This window comes from Podarcis bocagei (genome assembly GCF_964188305.1).
Source record: "Podarcis bocagei genome assembly, chromosome: 5".
NCBI classification, from domain to species: domain Eukaryota; kingdom Metazoa; phylum Chordata; class Lepidosauria; order Squamata; family Lacertidae; genus Podarcis; species Podarcis bocagei.
This window is the reverse complement of record NC_138129.1, coordinates 3,514,244-3,532,839: the sequence shown is the minus strand read 5'-3', so window position 1 is coordinate 3,532,839 and position 18,596 is coordinate 3,514,244. Positions and strand designations below refer to the sequence as shown.

At 51.6% G+C, this 18,596-nt stretch overlaps 1 protein-coding gene across 6 annotated transcripts in view; it reads right to left on the bottom strand.

The window, feature by feature from the left end:
• NOL4L (nucleolar protein 4 like) overlaps positions 1–18,596 on the bottom strand; it is a gene marked incomplete at its 5' end in the record, with an annotated part of 135,521 nt that overhangs the window by 4,973 nt on the left and 111,952 nt on the right. For all 6 annotated transcript variants that reach the window (XM_081196172.1, XM_081196173.1, XM_081196174.1 and 3 more), the window contains 5 exons: positions 678–879; positions 1,281–1,403; positions 3,597–3,788; positions 4,116–4,301; positions 6,486–6,757. In XM_081196172.1, the coding sequence (XP_081052298.1) occupies positions 678–879; positions 1,281–1,403; positions 3,597–3,788; positions 4,116–4,301; positions 6,486–6,757 (975 nt within the window). The remainder of the gene's footprint in view (positions 1–677; positions 880–1,280; positions 1,404–3,596; positions 3,789–4,115; positions 4,302–6,485; positions 6,758–18,596) is intronic.

Genomic DNA, 18,596 nt, shown 5'->3' with positions numbered 1-18,596 from the left:
TTAAGAGGCATTAGGAAGGGATGAGAAGCGTTAATCCCAGAGAGGCATCTTTTGCGGCTCCAGAAATCACATCCTTCCAGCGAGGGCAAGCTGGGAGTGAGAGGAGGCCAGAGGCCACTGAGGCACACCTCACGACAGGCACTCAGAGGATCCTCCCCCCATTCCCAAAAACCAACCGGGCAAGATGGCGGGAGGTTCACACTTCCACGTTTTGTCAAAGGAGCCCCAGAGTCTCCCGTTCCTGAGGCCAAAGGCACAATGAATGACAGATGCACAGGGCGAGGGGCTGCTGTGTTGGCTCACGAGACTCTGGCCTGGACTCACCCTTTGAGGGCAACACCTGAGGGCACAGCAGGGCATTCTTCAGCCTGAGGGCTGCATGCGCTTGTGGGGGACCTTCCACAAGCCACAGGCCAGCAGTGAGTGCGGCAGACACAAAGGGGGGGGGCAGAGTCACCCCACACTTCCTCTTTTTCTCACATTCATCGACTCCATTCTCTTCCTGGCCCCTTTCTCTCTTTTCCTTTCTCGCACCCCTCCCCTCCTCAACTGCCTCGTTTCCCCACAGCAATTAGGCTTTTTAAAAGCTCCCCGTGGCACCAGTGAAAGCTTTCTAAAAGCATAATTGGCGGGGGGGGGGTGTTGAGCCAGAGCTTCTCCCCCCACCCTCTGCTTACCATTACTGTGATTCCCTGTCTGGAGCGAGGAGGCAGGTTGCAGGCTCCCTCCAAGGCTTCCGTAGCTCCGGTAACTGTAGTTCAGGCTCCCGTTGATATAGACGGGATCTTGGGAGAAAGAAGAGGCTGGCAGTGTGTAGGACGAATGAGTGATGGCGGCTGAGTCCCGGGAGTGCTGCTTGTCCAGGGCAACCGGCTCATCCTACAGGGGAGGAATCATAAGAGTTGCAGAACTCGAAGGGACCACAAGAGTCATCTAGCCCAGCCTCCTGCAATGAAGGCGGCTCTTTCCCAACATGGGTCTCTAAGCAAGGGGTGCACCAGTCGGGGGGGAGGAGCGTGCCTGGCCTCAGGCCCCTCCAGCCAGGCAGGGGCTGAGGGAGACAAGGAGCCCTTTGATACCCAGAGGCCTGTTCTTTCCTCTTCCCCCCTCCCCACTGTGCATAGTGCCACACCCATTGCCTGCTCTCGAAGCCACAAGTGGAACATGCAGTCTGCACAGCTTGTGAACAGGTGGCGATGGGGCGAGCGCAGGCACAGCACCCCCAGGGCACAGAACCCTGCGCCCAGCGCCAAACCAGAGGTCAGCTCCAGGGCCCATACCTGTGACGTTTGGTAGATCTCCAGCCGCATTCTTTTGGCTGCTTTCCGCGTCTCGCTCTCGCAAGCGGCTGCCAGGATGTTCTCGGCCATGGCTGAGGTCAGGTGGGGCGGGGTGGGCCTGGTCTGGGGACACATAGAGCCGGGAATGTCAGCCGTCGGACAAGAGGGTCAGTGGGTGGGCAGGCAGACCAGACAGTCAAAGCAGAAGAATCAGCAGCTCAGGGAAAAATGAATGGTTCTCTATTAACATGCTTATATCCCTCCTTTTGGCCTCCAAGGATGCTTAGAACACATCAGTTAAGAACAACCAATTATCCATAAAGAAACCAGTTAAAAACCAAGAAGTAAAATTTAAGGGTGCTCATTCAAAATGCCAAGCCACGTAACAGGGAAGGAAAACCGAAGCAACTCCAGAGCAGGGCACAACAAAACAAAAGGAATGTTAACAATGCGCTGAAAAGCCCACCAGGCATTGCAAGGGAGGGAGTGCCACAATCTGGGTGCCATGATAAAAAAAAGTCCCATACTGGAACCCCTCCAAACTCCTGGTGACATGCTTGGTCCCAAACCATTTAGGGCTCCCCCCACTTTAAAACAAAAACAAAAACTTTTCGGCTTTAAGTACACTTTACGTTGTACCCCAAGCAAACCAGAAGCCAACAAAGATCAGTGAGCACCAGATAAAGCAACATGCACAGTATCCACAGCCACAGCCTTGCCTGCTGTATTTTCAGCAACTGATGTTTCTAAGTTTTCAAAGGCAGTGTAAAATGTGCTGTAGCAACCTAACCTTGGTGTGATGTGACCTGGGCACATGAAACAGTGGCAACATCTATGATTTCCAGGAAAAGGTGCTGTGCCAAAGCATTCTTAGCCACAGCTGCTACCTGGTGGCTCTCTAGGACCAAAGGCAGATCAATCAAATGTTTACCGACCATTAACAAAATAGAACATATGAAGATGTACAAAAATCAAAGCCTCCATGGAATCAATGAATAATTCCCAGGTGACAAGCTGGGAACAAACCATTGTAGTGGGTCAAGGATACATTAGAATGTTCACATATATATTGTCACCTGTTTGGTAACACATTTATTAGATCCATCAAGGAAAATGCTCAAAAGAGCCCCCAAGGATCTTCCAGGATGCCGCCTCATAAAAGAGATAAATTATGCTTTCTCTAACCCCTTGATAAAATATACAGCAAAGGTATGTAGGAGAGACGGTTTCAAATTCTAAGTTTGAAAGGACAGCACCTAACATGGTAGGGAACTACGGCAAATCTGCCACCTAGGATCTTAGAGGATAAAATGTTAAAACATGCCAACAAAACTTCTCTTCTGAACTTAGGCAATGCTAGAAAACTTAGATATGAAATACAGTTTGCTAGAAGCAGGAGTGTAGCAAAGTGCATGCAGTAGGTGCAGCCCGTGCAGTGTGTCCTCACTGGGGTGTGTGTGACAAAATGGTGGGCGGCACTCACCGTGGGGCGTGCAGCACGCCCGAGCCACGCGTCTCTCCTGGGAGTGACGCAGTGGCTGGAGCCACCTCAGGCTCTGCGCTGCCCCAAACAGTCTGCCCATTCTCTCCCCCTCAGCTGTAGGGAAGCAAACAGACTCCCCACCCCTGTGGGTGGCTGGCCCCGCCCCCAGGCGCAGGGCACGCGTGCCGCCCCAGGCGCCCAATCGGCTTGCTCCGCCACTGGTTAGGGCAGACCAAGTCACAGCTGATGGCTGTCATATAAGTGACCCAGAAACCAAGTCAAGAGAACTCTCAGTGAATCTGTTCCTAACAGCAACTTTGCCAATCCATTACTGGACTCAAGCACCAATTCAAGATCTCCAAGCATTCCCAAAATAAGATGCAAAACAGAAGACTGTTGCCAGCATTTGTGTGAGACCACACCCTAATTCTCCAGACAAGCTCTCCCAGGAGTTTCACATAGTGGTGGAAATTATCAACTGCTATGGGACCCCATGACCAATGCCCACAGGACCTAACAGCAGTCTCCCTGCACACACACACACCCCCCATCCCACCCAGGTGACTCAGCAAGGTCAGTGGGAAGGGCCAGAGAATGGAGGATGCCCAGGGGAGAGAGTGAGTTGGACAGGCATCCCTAAGTGGCCAAGTCTTCCTTATCATGGCAAAAGCGTGGCAATGCCATCCCACAGGGCAATTACATAGACTGGGTTCAGTGAGGCTCATATGAACAAGGAATGGAAGCAACAGGGGTTGGGATGGCTCTCAACTATCTTACGAGAGGAGAGGAGATGCAGAAGGAATTGGGGATAATAATAATTAAAAAAACCTCACCATCTCCATGCCATTCTTCTTCATGCGGCGGCAGGATTTGAGGTAAGTGCGGATGCGCTTGCGAGCTCGCTCCTGGAACTCAGGAAACTGCCTGCTGCAGGATTCAATGATGGCCTGGATCTTCTCTTTGGGCTGTTTGGAGATGGGAACCATGCGGTCCAGATTCTCATCCACAAAAAGGCGTACAAACATCTGCAGAAACAACAGGGAACATAGGGAGCTGCCTCACACCTGAACGGATCATTAGCCTGCCTGGTTCACAATTGTCTGCTCCAGTCCAGCGAGGGCACCAGGCTGGGAGAGGGTGGTCTACTTTGGCAGCAGCAGAAACTCTCGGGCAGAGTCTACAACACCAGTTACCACAGATGGGTTAAAGCAGGGGACAAATCTGTGCGAAAAGGATGGGATTGGCCGTTGAGCTGTAGTCCCTCCCCTCTCACAGGGGAAAGGAAAGGTGCAGCCATGCTACTGAACCATGTCTCCCCCCATATGGCTACCCATACATAGAGCTGCCCATACATTGAAGGCCTTTAGCCGCTCTGGGTCCATTCCTTCCGAATCGTTCATCTTGTCGTTGTCCTCATGGTCATCGTGCTCGTCGTCGTCATCGTCAGCGGCTGGAGCTCTGCCCACAGTCAGGTCTTCAGGGCAGCCGCTGACCTCGGTCTTGACGGAATCGTAACTGCCAGAGCTGTACGGAGGCGACTGAGGGAGGAGACAAAGAATCAGCACTTTGAACCGCCCCCCTGGCTACACCGTCTTGCTTAGCCTTCTGGCGGCTCACAGATCTCTAACTTTGGGAGGGCTCAGCCTTGGTTTCTACACTGACTAAATTTGTGGGGGTGGAGCGGAGAAAGGAGGCAGAGGGCTAAAATGGGATGGAGTGGGGCACAACCACGCCACTCCTACAGTGAACGCTTGGGAAGATCCAAGTCCACACCCCTTGTTAGGAAAACATTCTTCAAGAAACAGATAAAAGTTCCTTTAATCTTTAAAGAGGGTTTCAGAATTTTCTTTACTGTGTAGGAGTGGCACTCTTGGCTTGAGTGGTGTCAGCTGCAGGTGCAAATAAAGGGAGGAAGTTGCAGGCTGCAATTTCTGCACAAGGAAAGCACACACATACACACACAAAGTTTATACCGTGCTGGATATAGAAAGAATGTACTGGGTTCCTTGGTTCTCAAATGTCTTGGTTCTCAAACAACTTGGAACCCAAAAACTGCAAACCTGGAAGTGTTCCGGTTTGCAAACTTTTTTCGGAAGTCACATGTGCTCTGTTTGGAGTGTTACGCTTCTGTTTGGAGTGCCACACTTCCATTTGGAGTGTTACGCTGAGGTCTGTCTGCTTTTGCTATTTATTTTGCATTTTTGTGGCTTTTTTTTTTTTGTGTGTGTGTGTGACTGTGTGGGACCCAGTTCAGCTACTGATTGATTGTGTGACTGCAGTACATTGTTTATTCCTTTCATATTATGGATCAATGGTCTCGTTAGATAGGAAAATTCATGTTAAATTGCTGTTTTGGGGGTTGTTTTTAAAAGTCTGGAACAGATTAATCCATTTTGCATTACTTTCTATGGAAAAGCGTGCCTTGGTTTTGGAACGGACTTCTGGAACAGATTAAGTTTGAGAACCAAGGTACCACTGTAAATGGTTTGTATATATTAGGAACTGAAACACTTGTGCAACCAGTCAAGAAATAAAGAAGCTCTTGACTGAGGAATTTGACTATGACTACTGTTCTTGTCCTCTGCCTCCGGGGGGAAACTCTGCTATAAACAGTGAGATGAGGCTTTACCAGTGGCGTAGCGTGGGGGGTGCAGGGGGGGCCGGCCGCACCGGGCGCAACATCTGGGGGTTAGGGGGCGCAAATCCACGGGTTAGGGGGCGCAAATCCACAGGTTAGGGGGCACAAATTACTTGCCTTGCCCCGGGTGCTGACAACCCACGCTACGCCACTGGGCTTTACCGAGGTGCCACCACACAAGCAGGAAAGTGCAGCAGAAGTTTGTGGGCGGTAACCTCTAATACCCCAAAATATGGGTCAGTCTGAAGTGTCCTCTTCTTTCCACCTTGGGGAGTTGAGGACAGCCGTGCTGGATTAGGCCTAGCTTTCTGTTATCAATGCTAGGAAGCACACAAGGGAAAGCCGGAAATTGCGCCCCCCCCCCTGCTGTTTGTTCCAAGCAGTCACAGAAAGGTTCAGCCGCCATGAGGACCAGTCAGCAACTGCGAATCCCCCAGAACCTTGGCGAGAGCTCTTGCCCATGGAAATCCCCTTCCTGTGAGGTCCATAAAGCAGATGGTGCATTCATCTCACCATGCTCTGGTCATCTGGCCATTCTCTACAGACGCCATAGGGCTCCGCTGCTGTTTTGGCTCCCAATGGGCAACCATCGTTTATTTCTGCGAAAAGCTCCAACCGCACAAAAGAAGGGCGACTGGGCCAGGACCCCCAAAGGCCGGTGACTCTGCTTCCTTTCTGTCCTAAAAGGAAATATTTCTGGCCGAGATAGGACTAGGAACAAGGCCCTTGGCTTAGGAAAATTTGCTGGCACTGGTCTGAGTGTAGTTGGTCGGTGGACTACGGTGGCGAAGGAACACAAAACGTGGAGTGCTCTAAATTTAACACAAGGCTAGGCCACAGGGCCTCCTTATCAGGGTGACTGATCTTCTCCTATTACCTAGATGGGTCATCTGCTCTCGCTTCAGCCTCCACATGGTCTTCTTTTGACTCTGCCACCGTGCCTGTAGCCAGGGGGAAACTCCACTACTGCCACTGGATGTTAGGTGGAGGGACCCTTCCCCTGCCCCCATGTCAGGGGCTTTCCCCATGCCACTGGCTGCTACAGTCACTTTACACACACACACACACACACACACACACACACCTCGGCTGTGCTTTTGGCTCCATATTTCGCACGGCTCCGCAGGCCATCGGCGCTGCAACTGTCCGACTGGTAGGAGGGGGTGACGTGGGCAGGTGCCAGCTTGTCGCACAGGTTGATGGGCTGGTCCTCAGAGGAGGCACTGAAATCCATGGGAACGGCAGCTCCATTCCCGTTCATCTCTGGGTAGGCGGCATCCCCCTGAGTGCTGCTGGAGGTGGACGGGTTCAGGGTGGAGGAGCCGTTCCCGCTGCAGCTCTCCGAGGAGGAATCATCTGCAAAGAGAAGGGAAGGGGCCCCGTTACCAGAAAGACCACAGACCCCAAGATGCTGCTACGGTTGTGGCCCCAAACCTGCAGCCCGCAGCGGGGAAGGGGCAGCAACAGCTCCTGCAATATTGTCACCCAAGGCACAATCTCACTCTTCCCTCTTCAACATCAGCCCCCCCCCCAAACAAAACCCCAACAATGCCACCCTGAGGCCCAGGGCAGGGCTTTCTCAGTGGTAGCTCCCAAACTGTAGAAGGGGAAAGCAAACCTCTTTCGCCCACCTTCTTCGGAGGGTGAGGGTGTGCATGATTTGTTGCTATTTTACCCATTGCTATTTTATGTTACTTCCATTTATGTTGCATTTACTTTGTGCAGATGTTTTCACCAGAGATATGTATATGTACATATACATATCACCTTGCCAACAAAGGTCCGTATAGTTAAAGCTCTGGTTTTCCCAGTAGTGATGCATGGAAGTGAGAGCTGGACCATAAAGAAGGCTGATCGCCGAAGAATTGATGCTTTTGAATTCTGGTGCTGGAGGAGACTCTTGAGAGTCCCATGGACTGCAAGAAGATCAAACCTCTCCATTCTGAAGGAAATCAGCCCTGAGTGCTCACTGGAAGGACAGATCCTGAAGCTGAGGCTCTAAGACTTTGGCCACCTCATGAGAAGAGAAGACTCCCTGGAAAAGACCCTGATGTTGGGAAAGATGGAGGGCACAAGGAGAAGGGGACGACAGAGGACGAGATGCCCAGACGAGGGCAACCAAAATGGTCAAAGGCCTGGAAACGATGCCTTATGAGGAACGGCTAAGGGAGCTGGGCATGTTTAGCCTGGAGAAGAGGAGGTTAAGGGGTGATATGATAGCCATGTTCAAATATATAAAAGGATGTCATATAGAGGAGGGAGAAAGGTTGTTTTCTGCTGCTCCAGAGAAGCGGACACAGAGCAATGGATCCAAACTACAAGAAAGAAGATTCCACCTAAACATTAGGAAGAACTTCCTGACAGTAAGAGCTGTTTGACAGTGGAATTTGCTGCCAAGGAGTGTGGTGGAGTCTCCTACTTTGGAGGTCTTTAAGCAGAGGCTTGACAACCATATGTCAGGAGTGCTCTGATGGTGTTTCCTGCTTGGCAGGGGGTTGGACTCGATGGCCCTTGTGGTCTCTTCCAACTCAATGATTCTATGATTCTATTCTATGATTCTATGGTGGGACAGTGTTCTCGAAGCTACAAACATGAGTTTGACCAAACTGCAGGAGACAGTGGAAGACAGGAGTGCCTGGCGTTCTCTGGTCCATGGGGTCATGAAGAGTCAGACACGACTAAACAACTAAACAACAACAACATGTATATGTACAGTGGTGCCTCGCAAGACGAAATTAATTCGTTCCGCAAGTTTTTTCTTCTTGCGAGTTTTTCGTCTTGCGAAGCACGGTTTTCCATAGGAATGCATTGAAAATCAATTAATGCGTTCCTATGGAAACCGCTTGCCAGGCTGGCGGTGCGGAGAAGGGCTTTTCTCCCCACCGCAAGCCTTCAGGACAGGTACGGGAACAGAGGGGAAGGGGCGCAGCGCTTCTCCTCTGTTCCCGGGGCTTGCGGTGGGAGGAGGGTTTTTCCTCCCCACCGCCAACATTCAGAACAGCATTCTGAATGTTGGCGGTGGGAAGGAAAACCCTCCTCCCACCGCAAGTCTTCAGGACAGCCATCCGAAGGCTGGCGCGGGGAGAAGGTCTCTCCGCCCCACCGCCAGCCTTCGGAGCAGCCTTCCGAAGCCTGGCGGGGGGAGAAGGTCTCTCCGCCCCACCGCCAGCTTTCGGAGGAGGTCCGAGGACAGTGGGGAAGACGCGCTGCGCTTCCCCGCTGTCCCGGAGATTTCCCTATGGGCTTTCGTCTTGCGAAGGAAGCCCATAGGGAAATTCGTTTTGTGAAGCGCCTCCAAAACGGAAAACCCTTTCGTCTAGCGGGTTTTCCGTCTTGCGAGGCGTTCGTCTTGCGGGGCACCACTGTATATGTATTTGCATGTTTTAAGATGTTGCAAACTGCCCTGTGACTGTATGGTGAACAGGGTGGTGCAGAAATATCAAAATGAACAAATGTGGAGATAATACTGGCATTTCTTACCAGGCAGATATTAGTGAGATAGCATGTCCATAGTCCTTTAGAATTACATGCCAGTTAGTTCCCTGCCACTGAGACTCAGTCCCGCCCCCACTCACCCCGGTCTTGTACACCTGCTTTCAGGCTCCCAAGGCTCCCTTTTTATACGAAATATCATGAAGTAGCGCAGAGGCAGCCAGCGTGGGGCTCCCTAGATACTTTAGATTACAACTCCCATCAGCCCCAGGCAGCACGGCCAGTGGCCAGGGATGATGGGAGTTGCAGCCCACGGCATCTAGAGGGCAGCATCACACCGGCAGCTCACAAAGGAGTCTGGGCAATTCTTTTTCGGGAACTTCCATTTCCCAAAGGACTACTGAGGATGACATGGAAGCCGGCAACATTAACCCCTTGCAAATGACCAGAGTGCCTGGGGACAGTCAGGCTGCATATCCACAGCAGTGACCAGAGGAGGAATGACCACTGGGAGGAGCGCAGAGAGAAGAAACACACAGTGCACCTGTGGCAGCAAAACCAGGCGCCTCCACCTGCAACAAAACATGTCTCTCCTGTATCAGTCTCTACAGCCACAGCAGGCGCTGTAACTCTCCAACAGTTCGACTTCACCCTCAGAGGCACACTCTTCCATTGTCTCCTGAGAAAGACGGATGCCCACCGACTGAGAAAGACGGATGCCAACCGACTGAGGGTGAAAGCTCAGGAGGGAGAAAAGGTGAGAGCCAAACGTCAGCTTTGAAAGGATGCCTTTCGTACACACTGGTGAGAAGATACTTAAGCCGAGAGAGAGGAAGGTGGATGGCTGCTTGCGGTGTGTACACTCAGCCCTCTTTGGCCTTCAGTAAACCCGTTTGGCAGGTTTATTCTATTGTTTCAAGAACCTGGAAAACCTGCTTGACCAGAGGGGCTGGAGTGAATGTGTGTGTCCTCCTGTCCTGTCCCCCCCGCCCCCCCGCAGTGGGATAGGGAGCTTCACTCCAGTCGCTTTCAGAACTCTTAAAAAGGATTGTCCACAGCGCTAGCTATGGGGGCAGAGATTCAGAGCGTGGCCCTTCATTTCTCTGCAAGCCCACCCCGACCCTTGCCTTCCTCAACACATCTCTGGACTGAAAATAAAGCGGAATCCAGGCGCCTTGTGTTGAGGGTGCAGAGGCAATGCCTCTTGCCACTTAGCAAGGAGCACAGGATGCCTGAGCATGTGTGTCTGCACCTGATGCTGGAGGAGCTCCTCTGGTCCAGCAGAGGGGAGCCAATGGACTTGGCTGCCATTGCAACTGTGGCCACAAAGCCAGCCTGCCAACGCGTGGCCCTGGGCAAAGCACTCTCTCGGCCTCAATCCCCCACCTGCAGAACGAGGGCAAGGCAAACGGCGCCTGCCATCTCCCATCTTTCCCATCCCACCCCACCCCACCCAGCCTGCGGATGTACCACCTCCCGCTCCTCCTCCTCCCCCCCCCCCACCGTTGCCAGGCTCTGCTGCTCCCCTGGTTCCCATGGAGATCGCCTACGTGCCTTGCCTTCCCCCCTCAGACACATTTGTTCCAGCCCTGGCATCCATCATAGAGAGCAGGTCTCCCTGCCTGCACAAGCGCAGGGGCCAGGCAGCATTTCGCACGCAGCAGCAGGCTCTGCCTCCTTACACACTTAGGCACCCAGCAGCCCCTCAGCAATGGCACTGTGCTGCCTCTTCCCAAACCACGGCTGTGACTTTGGGCACCAGAGAAGGGCATGGCCTTCTCCTCCTCCTCCTCCTCCTCCTCCTCCTCCTCCTCCTCCTCCTCCTCCTCCCACTGCAGCTCAACTGGGAGATGACATCCCAACCTCTTGCCCTCATGCGCAGCTCTGAAGAAGGTGCAAACACGTCATGCACTCATTCATCCTGTGCTTGCTTTCTCCACGATCCAAATCAGGTGCCAGTGGGCAGTCTCTTTTTACACACGCGCAGCCACCTGCTGTGTTTCAGGGCACAGCCTCTTGTGGGGCACATTGCAACACGCACCCTTCCCCACCAAAGCCTCCTGGCCGGCCCGCCCATGCCGCCTGCCACCACAGCAGATCCTTGGATTCGCGAGGTGCTGCAACCCTGCAGGGAGAGGGGAAAGGGCAAAGGCCTCGCAGAAAGCTGCTTCCTGCACAGGCCGAGCACTGGGTGCTGAACAAAGGAGCTGCAGATGGCAGCCCCCAACTTCCTCTTGCTGGCTTCCTCACCCAGGTGGCAGGACAATCAGGGTCAGGCGGCTGCTGGTGGAGAAAGCCCCACATCCTTGTGACAGACGGGGAGCTGGGGGGGGGGAGCAGGGAGGTGTGGCTGCTCTCCTTCCTTCTGCCTGCCCGCCCTCCCCTGCAATCTACAAGGAAGCTGTAGAATGGCTTCCCTCGCCAAGGCCCTTCCGTCCTTCACAACAAACAACACTCCGTGGCACCACCCTGCGATCAAGATCTCACTGCAAGCGACAGACAGGAGCCACTTCTCCCTGCTGCCCCCCCCCCCAACACACTTCACACCCCTGGCATCTCTGCCCAGCTCTCCTGTTGTGCCCAGGTGCCACAAGCCCTTGTATTCTATCCAGAGTCATTTATGACACGGATGAGAATTCCTATGCCATCCGTCAGTCACTGAAAGCCCTTGGACCACGAGTTTAAGAGTACTCAAGCTAAACTAGGCTAAGCAATTCTGAGTATGCACTCTGGGTGATAACTCCACCTCTCATGCCTTCCTCCTCTGGCTGCAAGGCGGAGCAGAGGGAGGGCAATCTGATTATGCACAGGAACACAGGAAGCTGCCTCGCAGGCATATCTACCATTTCAGCATCCGTTGAGGGTATGGAGGCCTGGTCGGAAGAGACATTGCATGCCTGGAGATTGCAGAAGCAGAAAAAGACTTGACCAGTCTTCCCCAGTCCGGCTCCCTCAACATGTCTTGAGTGGCCGTGCTGAGACTGATGGGAGTCATAGTCCAAAACATCTGGAAGGCACCAGGTTGTGGAAAGCTGAACTAGAGTCCCACGCAGCCTGAACTTCTGTTATCAATTAAGAGCTGCTACTGACCAAGATGGAAGCAATACTGTCACATTAGACCCTGGTCCTTCACTGCTTTCTTTGGAGGGGGAATTTGGGCTTCTGCAACTTTCTCAGTAGAGAACGTGGCCGCTACCACAGATTCTACAGCTGGGTATGCCAGATACTCAAAGTACTGGGTGAGGGCAGAGGCATTGCCAGAGATATTGCTGGAGATCCAGGGGTGCAGCGTTCAGCACCTTCACTGTCCCAAATAACTGCAATGGCCTGCTTGTACCTCTGAACCGCTCCTGGAGAGAGGCACCTTCTCCCTAGAGCCTCTTAGAAATCCTGAACACAAGAGGACATTTTCATGTTTTGATTTGCGCATTGTAAGATACAGCTGGTTAGAAAGAGAATCGGCATGAGAAGAGTCCCACTTGCTTATGAAAAATCCACAGTCAGATCCCTCCTTAGCCAGGAACATCAGTGCACAATGTGCCTTGCAGGCAGACATACGCGAGTCAGATGAGCGGAATACACCTTGCCAGTACTCTGGCCTAGTCTCTCCACCTCTCCGCCAGTTCTTGCATGGTGTGAATTGCTACCCGCTTTGTCACACATTTCCATTTTGTGCCTGGTGCCTGTCTAGATCCATTGGGCACGGGGGATCTCCCCACTCCCACCAGCATAGTTCCTGTAATGGGGCAGATCTCTGCCAGTGAATGGAGAGGAGAAGGAGGGCGGGAGGGAGGGAGGGGAATAGCCAGCCTAGCAGTTTGAGAGGCTTTCCCTCCCCCTGTTCTCAGCTCCTTCCCGGAGGGAGGCTCCCAGCTTTATCCAATGATGCCTCTCTGAAGGATTAAGGAGAATTATTCCTGGCCATGGAGGCACGAGCTGCGCACCAGGCTGCTGTGCAGGGAGCCCAGGCAGGCATTGCCACAGCAACAGAGCCTCTCCTTCTGCGCCTGGCCAATGGCAGGCCTCCCCAAAGGCCAATGGGAGAAAGTGTGCGCTGCCTCGGGACCATCCTTGCTGCCTGCTCCTTGGCTTCTCCCTGGATTAGCAGCAGCCCCCGAGCTGGAGCGCTAACAGCACATGGCAGTGAAAGGCTGATCTAGTCCCATCCACTCTCTGCAGCACAGGCCGGCAGGAGAGAGAAGTTTCAATGGGCCCCTTTCCCTGCAGAGCTGGCTTTCTCTCTCTCTCTTTTTTTTAGAATAATATTTATTAGTTTTCCAAGAAATTCAACACAACACTGCAAAAAACCATAAAGGGGAAAAAAACATACAATACAATACAAAATAAAAAATAAACGAAGCAAAACAAAACAAAACAAAACCCATTTAATACACAATCCAATTTCAACATCTTATCTTTCTTTCCCTTATTTCCTCAACCTCCTCACGCCTCCCTTTTTGTATTCCACTTCTATTAATTGTTTCAGCAATTCCTTTCCATCTTTCTCTGTTTTCTATCCTATAATTGTCTTAACACATTCTAACCATATTTTCCCCTTTAAAGCTCTATTAATCTATTTATACTTAGTTCCTTATAGCATTTCTACTAAAGCCATATAACGGAGCTGGCTTTCTCCACCGACAGCAGAGGAAGCAGAGATGGCTTGTTTCTAATGGCAAGGATCACAGAAACGGATAAAGACCAAGGATTGAACTTGCTGGGATTTCTTTCCCCGCCCAAGGAATGAGCAGGATCTCATCCCCAATTGCCCTTGAAGTCGGACTCAGCCAGTTAGAGCGTGCTGCTGATAACGCCAAGGTTGCAGGTTCGATCCCTGTACGGGACAAGTGAACATTCCTGCATTGCAGGGGGCTGGACTAGATGACCCCCAGGGTCCCTTCCAGCTATGACTCCATGAAAAGGATGCCTCACCTTCCAAGCCTTCCAGGGCATGGCTGGCTGGGGGGAGAAGAGCAGAGGAGCTTTTCTAGATTAATGATAATGAACTGAAAGATCCCTGTGCAGGATCCTGCCCCCCGCCCCACACACCAGCCTCTTTACTCCATCCATACACTGCTGTTATTTCTATATCACTAGTAATGTACATGGATGATTCGTTTATATGGGGTTATATACAGAGCAACAAGCAAAAGTCAAGGCCCTGACTTGGGGAGCGTACAATCTAAGCCTATACTTTGAAGTGGGGGTTGGGGGTGAGAGAGACAGAAAGAGGGGGAAGAAAACAGATACTAAGGGGTAAATGAGACCCACAGTCCTCCCACTAGCCCCCAAAGCATTGTGGGGATGGGGGAGGCTATAATGAAGTTTTCACATTTATTGCTGTGGCAGGTGTGAAAAAGGCAAATTGCATGTTGGGGATGATGAGGAAAGGGATTGAAGATGGACCTGTCAGGATTATAGCACTGTTATGCAAATCTGTGGTGAGACCACACTTGGAATATCCCATAGAGTTATGGCTGCCTCACCTCAAAAAGGATGTAGCAGAGCTGGAAAAGGGCAAGCGACGGGGTCAAGGGGCCGAAGCAACTCTCTTGGGGGAAATGGTTGCGAAATTCGAGGCTTTTTGGTTTAGAAGAAAGGCGAGCAAGTCTGATAGAAGTGTGTAAGAATATGAATGGTGTAGATAAAGAGACACTTCTCCCCCCATCCCCCAAAGTACTAGAACCTAAGGGGGGCATCCAAAGAAGGTAAATGTTGAAAGATTCAGGGCGGACAAAACAAAGTGCTTCACGCGGCGCACAGCTGAACTATGGAACTCACTCCCACAAGATGTGATGGGGGCTACCAACTTGGATGGCTTTAAAAGGCAGTTAGTCAAATTCACAGAAGATAAGGCTGCCAATGGCTACTGGCCACAACTGGGGTGTTTTACCGACACCGTCAGAGGCAGCACGCCCCTGAACGCTAGTTGCTGGGAATCACAAGTTGTGGGAGTGCCGCTGCACTAAAGCCTTGCATATGGGCTCTCCATAGGCATCTGGTAAGGACTGGAGGAGACGGGCTTGTGGCCAAATCCAGTGGGACCCCTCTTATGTTCCAAGCCAGAATCTGGGCTTTCTCATCTGAAACTGTGCGGGTTTAAAATGCAATATTTCAATATGCGCACCCAAGCGCACGTCACTCCCTCCCACCAGGTCAAGCAAACCTAAATAACTTACCCCAAATAAGGAATGTTTGCTAATTGGCATAAGTTATTCATCTTCAAGAATTAGGCACTGAGTCCTTCCCCAACCATGGTGAACACAAAGAACTCTAAAGACTGCCTTAATTATTCTGGATTGCTGGGGCCTGAACTGCCCCCCTCTCCCTCACATATCCAGCCTCAGAACTGAAAAAGGTCCCATATCCTGTGCAAATCCCATTAACCAGTCATACTGGGTTGCTTCCTATGTTCAACTGCAGCAGCTACAAAGGGCTGAGATTATAAGGAGGGTCTGTCTGCTGGATCAGACCAAGGTGGGTCCCACCAAAACCAGCTTCCTGTTCCAAACAGCTGCTAGCCAGATGCTTCTGCAAAGCTCATCAGCAGAGCATGATCAGCCTTCCCATGCCGTATGCCCCCAGTACCCAGCAGTCAAATAGAGGAGGAGTGCCTCAAAATACTGGCTGCCAAGCCTGGAAGCTCTCAATAGAGTGATCCTCAGAGAATCTGACTAATACTTTTTAAGAGCCGCCAATGCTAGCAGCCGTCGCTTCACCGCATGGCATTTTACTCCACGAATTAAATTTGTGTCGTGTCAGTCTGCTCTGAACTGCAAGAGGTCCCAAGTACTGGTATTAAAGTGGGAGCATCTAGTTGCCATTTATAAAGAAGAGACATAGCATGGAGGGGGAGGGGCAGTCCGGATCCCCACCCCCACCACTGCAAAGCCCCTCCTCGTGCAAGCACTTTGGCCCAGCAAGGGGTGGGGAGTGGCAACTGGGAGGAGGGAAGGTCAAGGGCAGAATCCTCTCCTCCACCGCAAATGGCTTTTTCTTTCATTCAGAAACAACCACTGGGACTCCCATGACGTGCATCGTCTTGGAGCATGTGCTTAGGCCATACTCCTTGTCCTTCCCTTAGGTCTCCTCCAGCATTGATCCCTACCAAGCTCAAATCACAGGGCCCCGTACAACAGCTACGACTGCTCAGAAGCTACAGTGAGGGCAACCCTAACCTTGTGAAGAATACAGAGAATGCAAAGATTAGATGGACTATGAAAGAATTTAAGGAAAGGAAGTGACTGAAGAACAGATGTAAAGGTGAATTAGATAACCAAGAGACATGTGGTGAAAGTCTTTTATAATATTTTAACTAGGATTTATATATCATAATGTTTGAAGTATTAATTTGGAATAATCAATTACGAAAAGTTTTTTCCCTCTTCATTCTTTTTCTTGTTTCTTTCTTTTATCTTTTGTCTTTCTTCTTTTCTAGTCTGCATTTTGGAAAATTGTGTAGATAAATGTTTTAATGTATGGTTATGTATTGTTTCTATTTCTTTTTCCCCCTTTTTTGTAACATTTAATAAAATTTAATAAAAATATTAAAATTACATTGAGGGCAACCCTGATTTTCCACAGACTCAGCGACTGGCATCTCCAGTGGACCTCCCACAGTCTGCATACAGCCACCTGGCTCAGCTGTTCACCTGCACTGACAGGTGGGGAGGGGAATTAATCCCTCCCCCCTTATTATTCCACCGCTTCGGCCTCCTTTTCTGGTCAGGTGCAGTACGAATTCTCCCCTTCACTGCTTGCTGGACAAAGACTGGAAACTAGCTTATCAACTGTCTACATGGTGGAGTTACCACTGTTCACCCACACCTGCGCAGAGGGAGGGAGGGAGGGCAGCAGGTGATGTGGTCCTGGCCAAAGAACAGCTGGTGGTGGCACAGGAGTGTGGGGAAGAGGAATCGAAGCCAGACTCAGGGTGGACTGAGGAGCACCACAAGCCTGCAAGGAAAAAGCCACATGCCTGTTCCACGTGTGGTCAGGAGCGGAATGGCACCATGCTGGCTCTTACAGTTAAGAGCAACCCACAGTTCTGTGGGCTGTACACCCATGTGCAAAAATCCAACTTTGGGGTGCTGCTAAAACCACAGACAGGCCAGGTCTGTCTTTCAGTTTCGCCACAGGCTCCAAGCCCTGACAGGCTGCTGCCACTCAGGGAATGAATGCATCTTCTAAGGGACAGTGATTTGGCGGGTGGGGAAGAGACAGACAGAAAGACAGGAGAAGAGAGACCACCCTTGTGCTGGGAGTGCTGCCTTTAACACCAGAGACACCTGCACAGCCTTGATGGGAGGCTTAACAAAGGACGAGGGGTCTGGAAACCAAGCCTTATGAGGAACGGTTGAGGGAATTGGGTATTAGCCTGGAAAAGAGGAGACCAAGCAGCGATATGATAGTCATCTTCAAATATCTCAAGGGCTGGCACTTGGAGGATATCACCTAGAGGCTAAGACCTGAACCAATGGGTTCAAGTGTAAAGAAAGGAGATTCAAATAAATATCAGGAAGAGCTGTCCAACAGTGGAGCGGACTCCCACTAGAAGTGGTGGACTGTCCTTCCTTGGAGGTTTTTAAGCAGAGGTTGGATGGCCATCTGTCGTGTCTGATGTAGTTGAGATTCCTGCATTGCAAGGTGTTAGACTAGATGACCCTTGGGTTCCCTTTGAACTCAACAATTCTATTATTCAAGCCCATGGCACATGTCAGCTATAAAAATCCAACCTGACTAATGTGGGGGGGGCATCTAGTGCTGCCCGCCCCCACGGCAGTCTTGTGGCCCTGTCTCTGCAAGGCAGAAAATGTCAAGGGGGCAGAGCAAAATGGCTCTTGGGGCAGAGGGCAGAAGGACACCCACCGCTTGTTTTGCAGACTAATTTGGGAGCGGGTTTTGCCTTTGGAGGAGGAGGCAGCTGGCTTATCCTCATTGCTGCAGTGCAGGATTTGCAGAGATCAGTAGGGACGGATTTGGGGGGGGGGGTGTCGTGATCTCCAGCACCTGCTCCCTGACAGCCAGGGCAATGGGGAAGTGGCCCACTTTGGGGGTCTTGCTTGAACGAAAGGGAGTGGGGTGGGCAGATGAGGAGGGAAGCACACGGCCATCTAAAGCGGAAAGTGGAATTATCTATGTGGGTGTGGGGCAAGTCGTTCCTCCTCCTACCCCATCACCAGCAGGGAGACAAAAACCTCTTTTGACTCTGAAGAACAATGAGCTTATACAAGCGCCAGCAGCCCACAGAAAAATCCTATAGCAGGACAATGGGCCCTCCCTCGGAGGCAGCCCCACCAATCACCACCCAGGGATCTCAAGGGCTCCCAGAATAATCCACCAACCAGCATTCAGGCTCCTGAAGTGGGGGGTTCTTCCTGAATATATCTCCTCCCCCACCCCAGGCACCCCTGGAGGACCCTGGGCTTGGCACTGTCTGGGAAGGCAGGCAGGCAGGCAGGCAATGCTAGTGGTGGAGAAGTCTCCCTTAGCCGCTCAAGAATCCCTGGGAGCTGCTCTGTCAACCTCCTGGAGAAAACAGAAGCCTTGGTTTCCATGGAGAGAAACGTCCTTCCCTCCACATGGGTTTGAACTTGGGTCTGGCTAGAAACCAGACCGTCAGGAGCTTCCAAAGCATCCCACAGGCATTTCGCTGTAACAACAGCCAGTGAGACTTAAAGGGCCATCAATTATTCACTGACAGGAGGGGGGAGAGCAGGGAAGAGGGCAGGTGGAAACGAAAGCGGGCTGAGGACAGATTTGG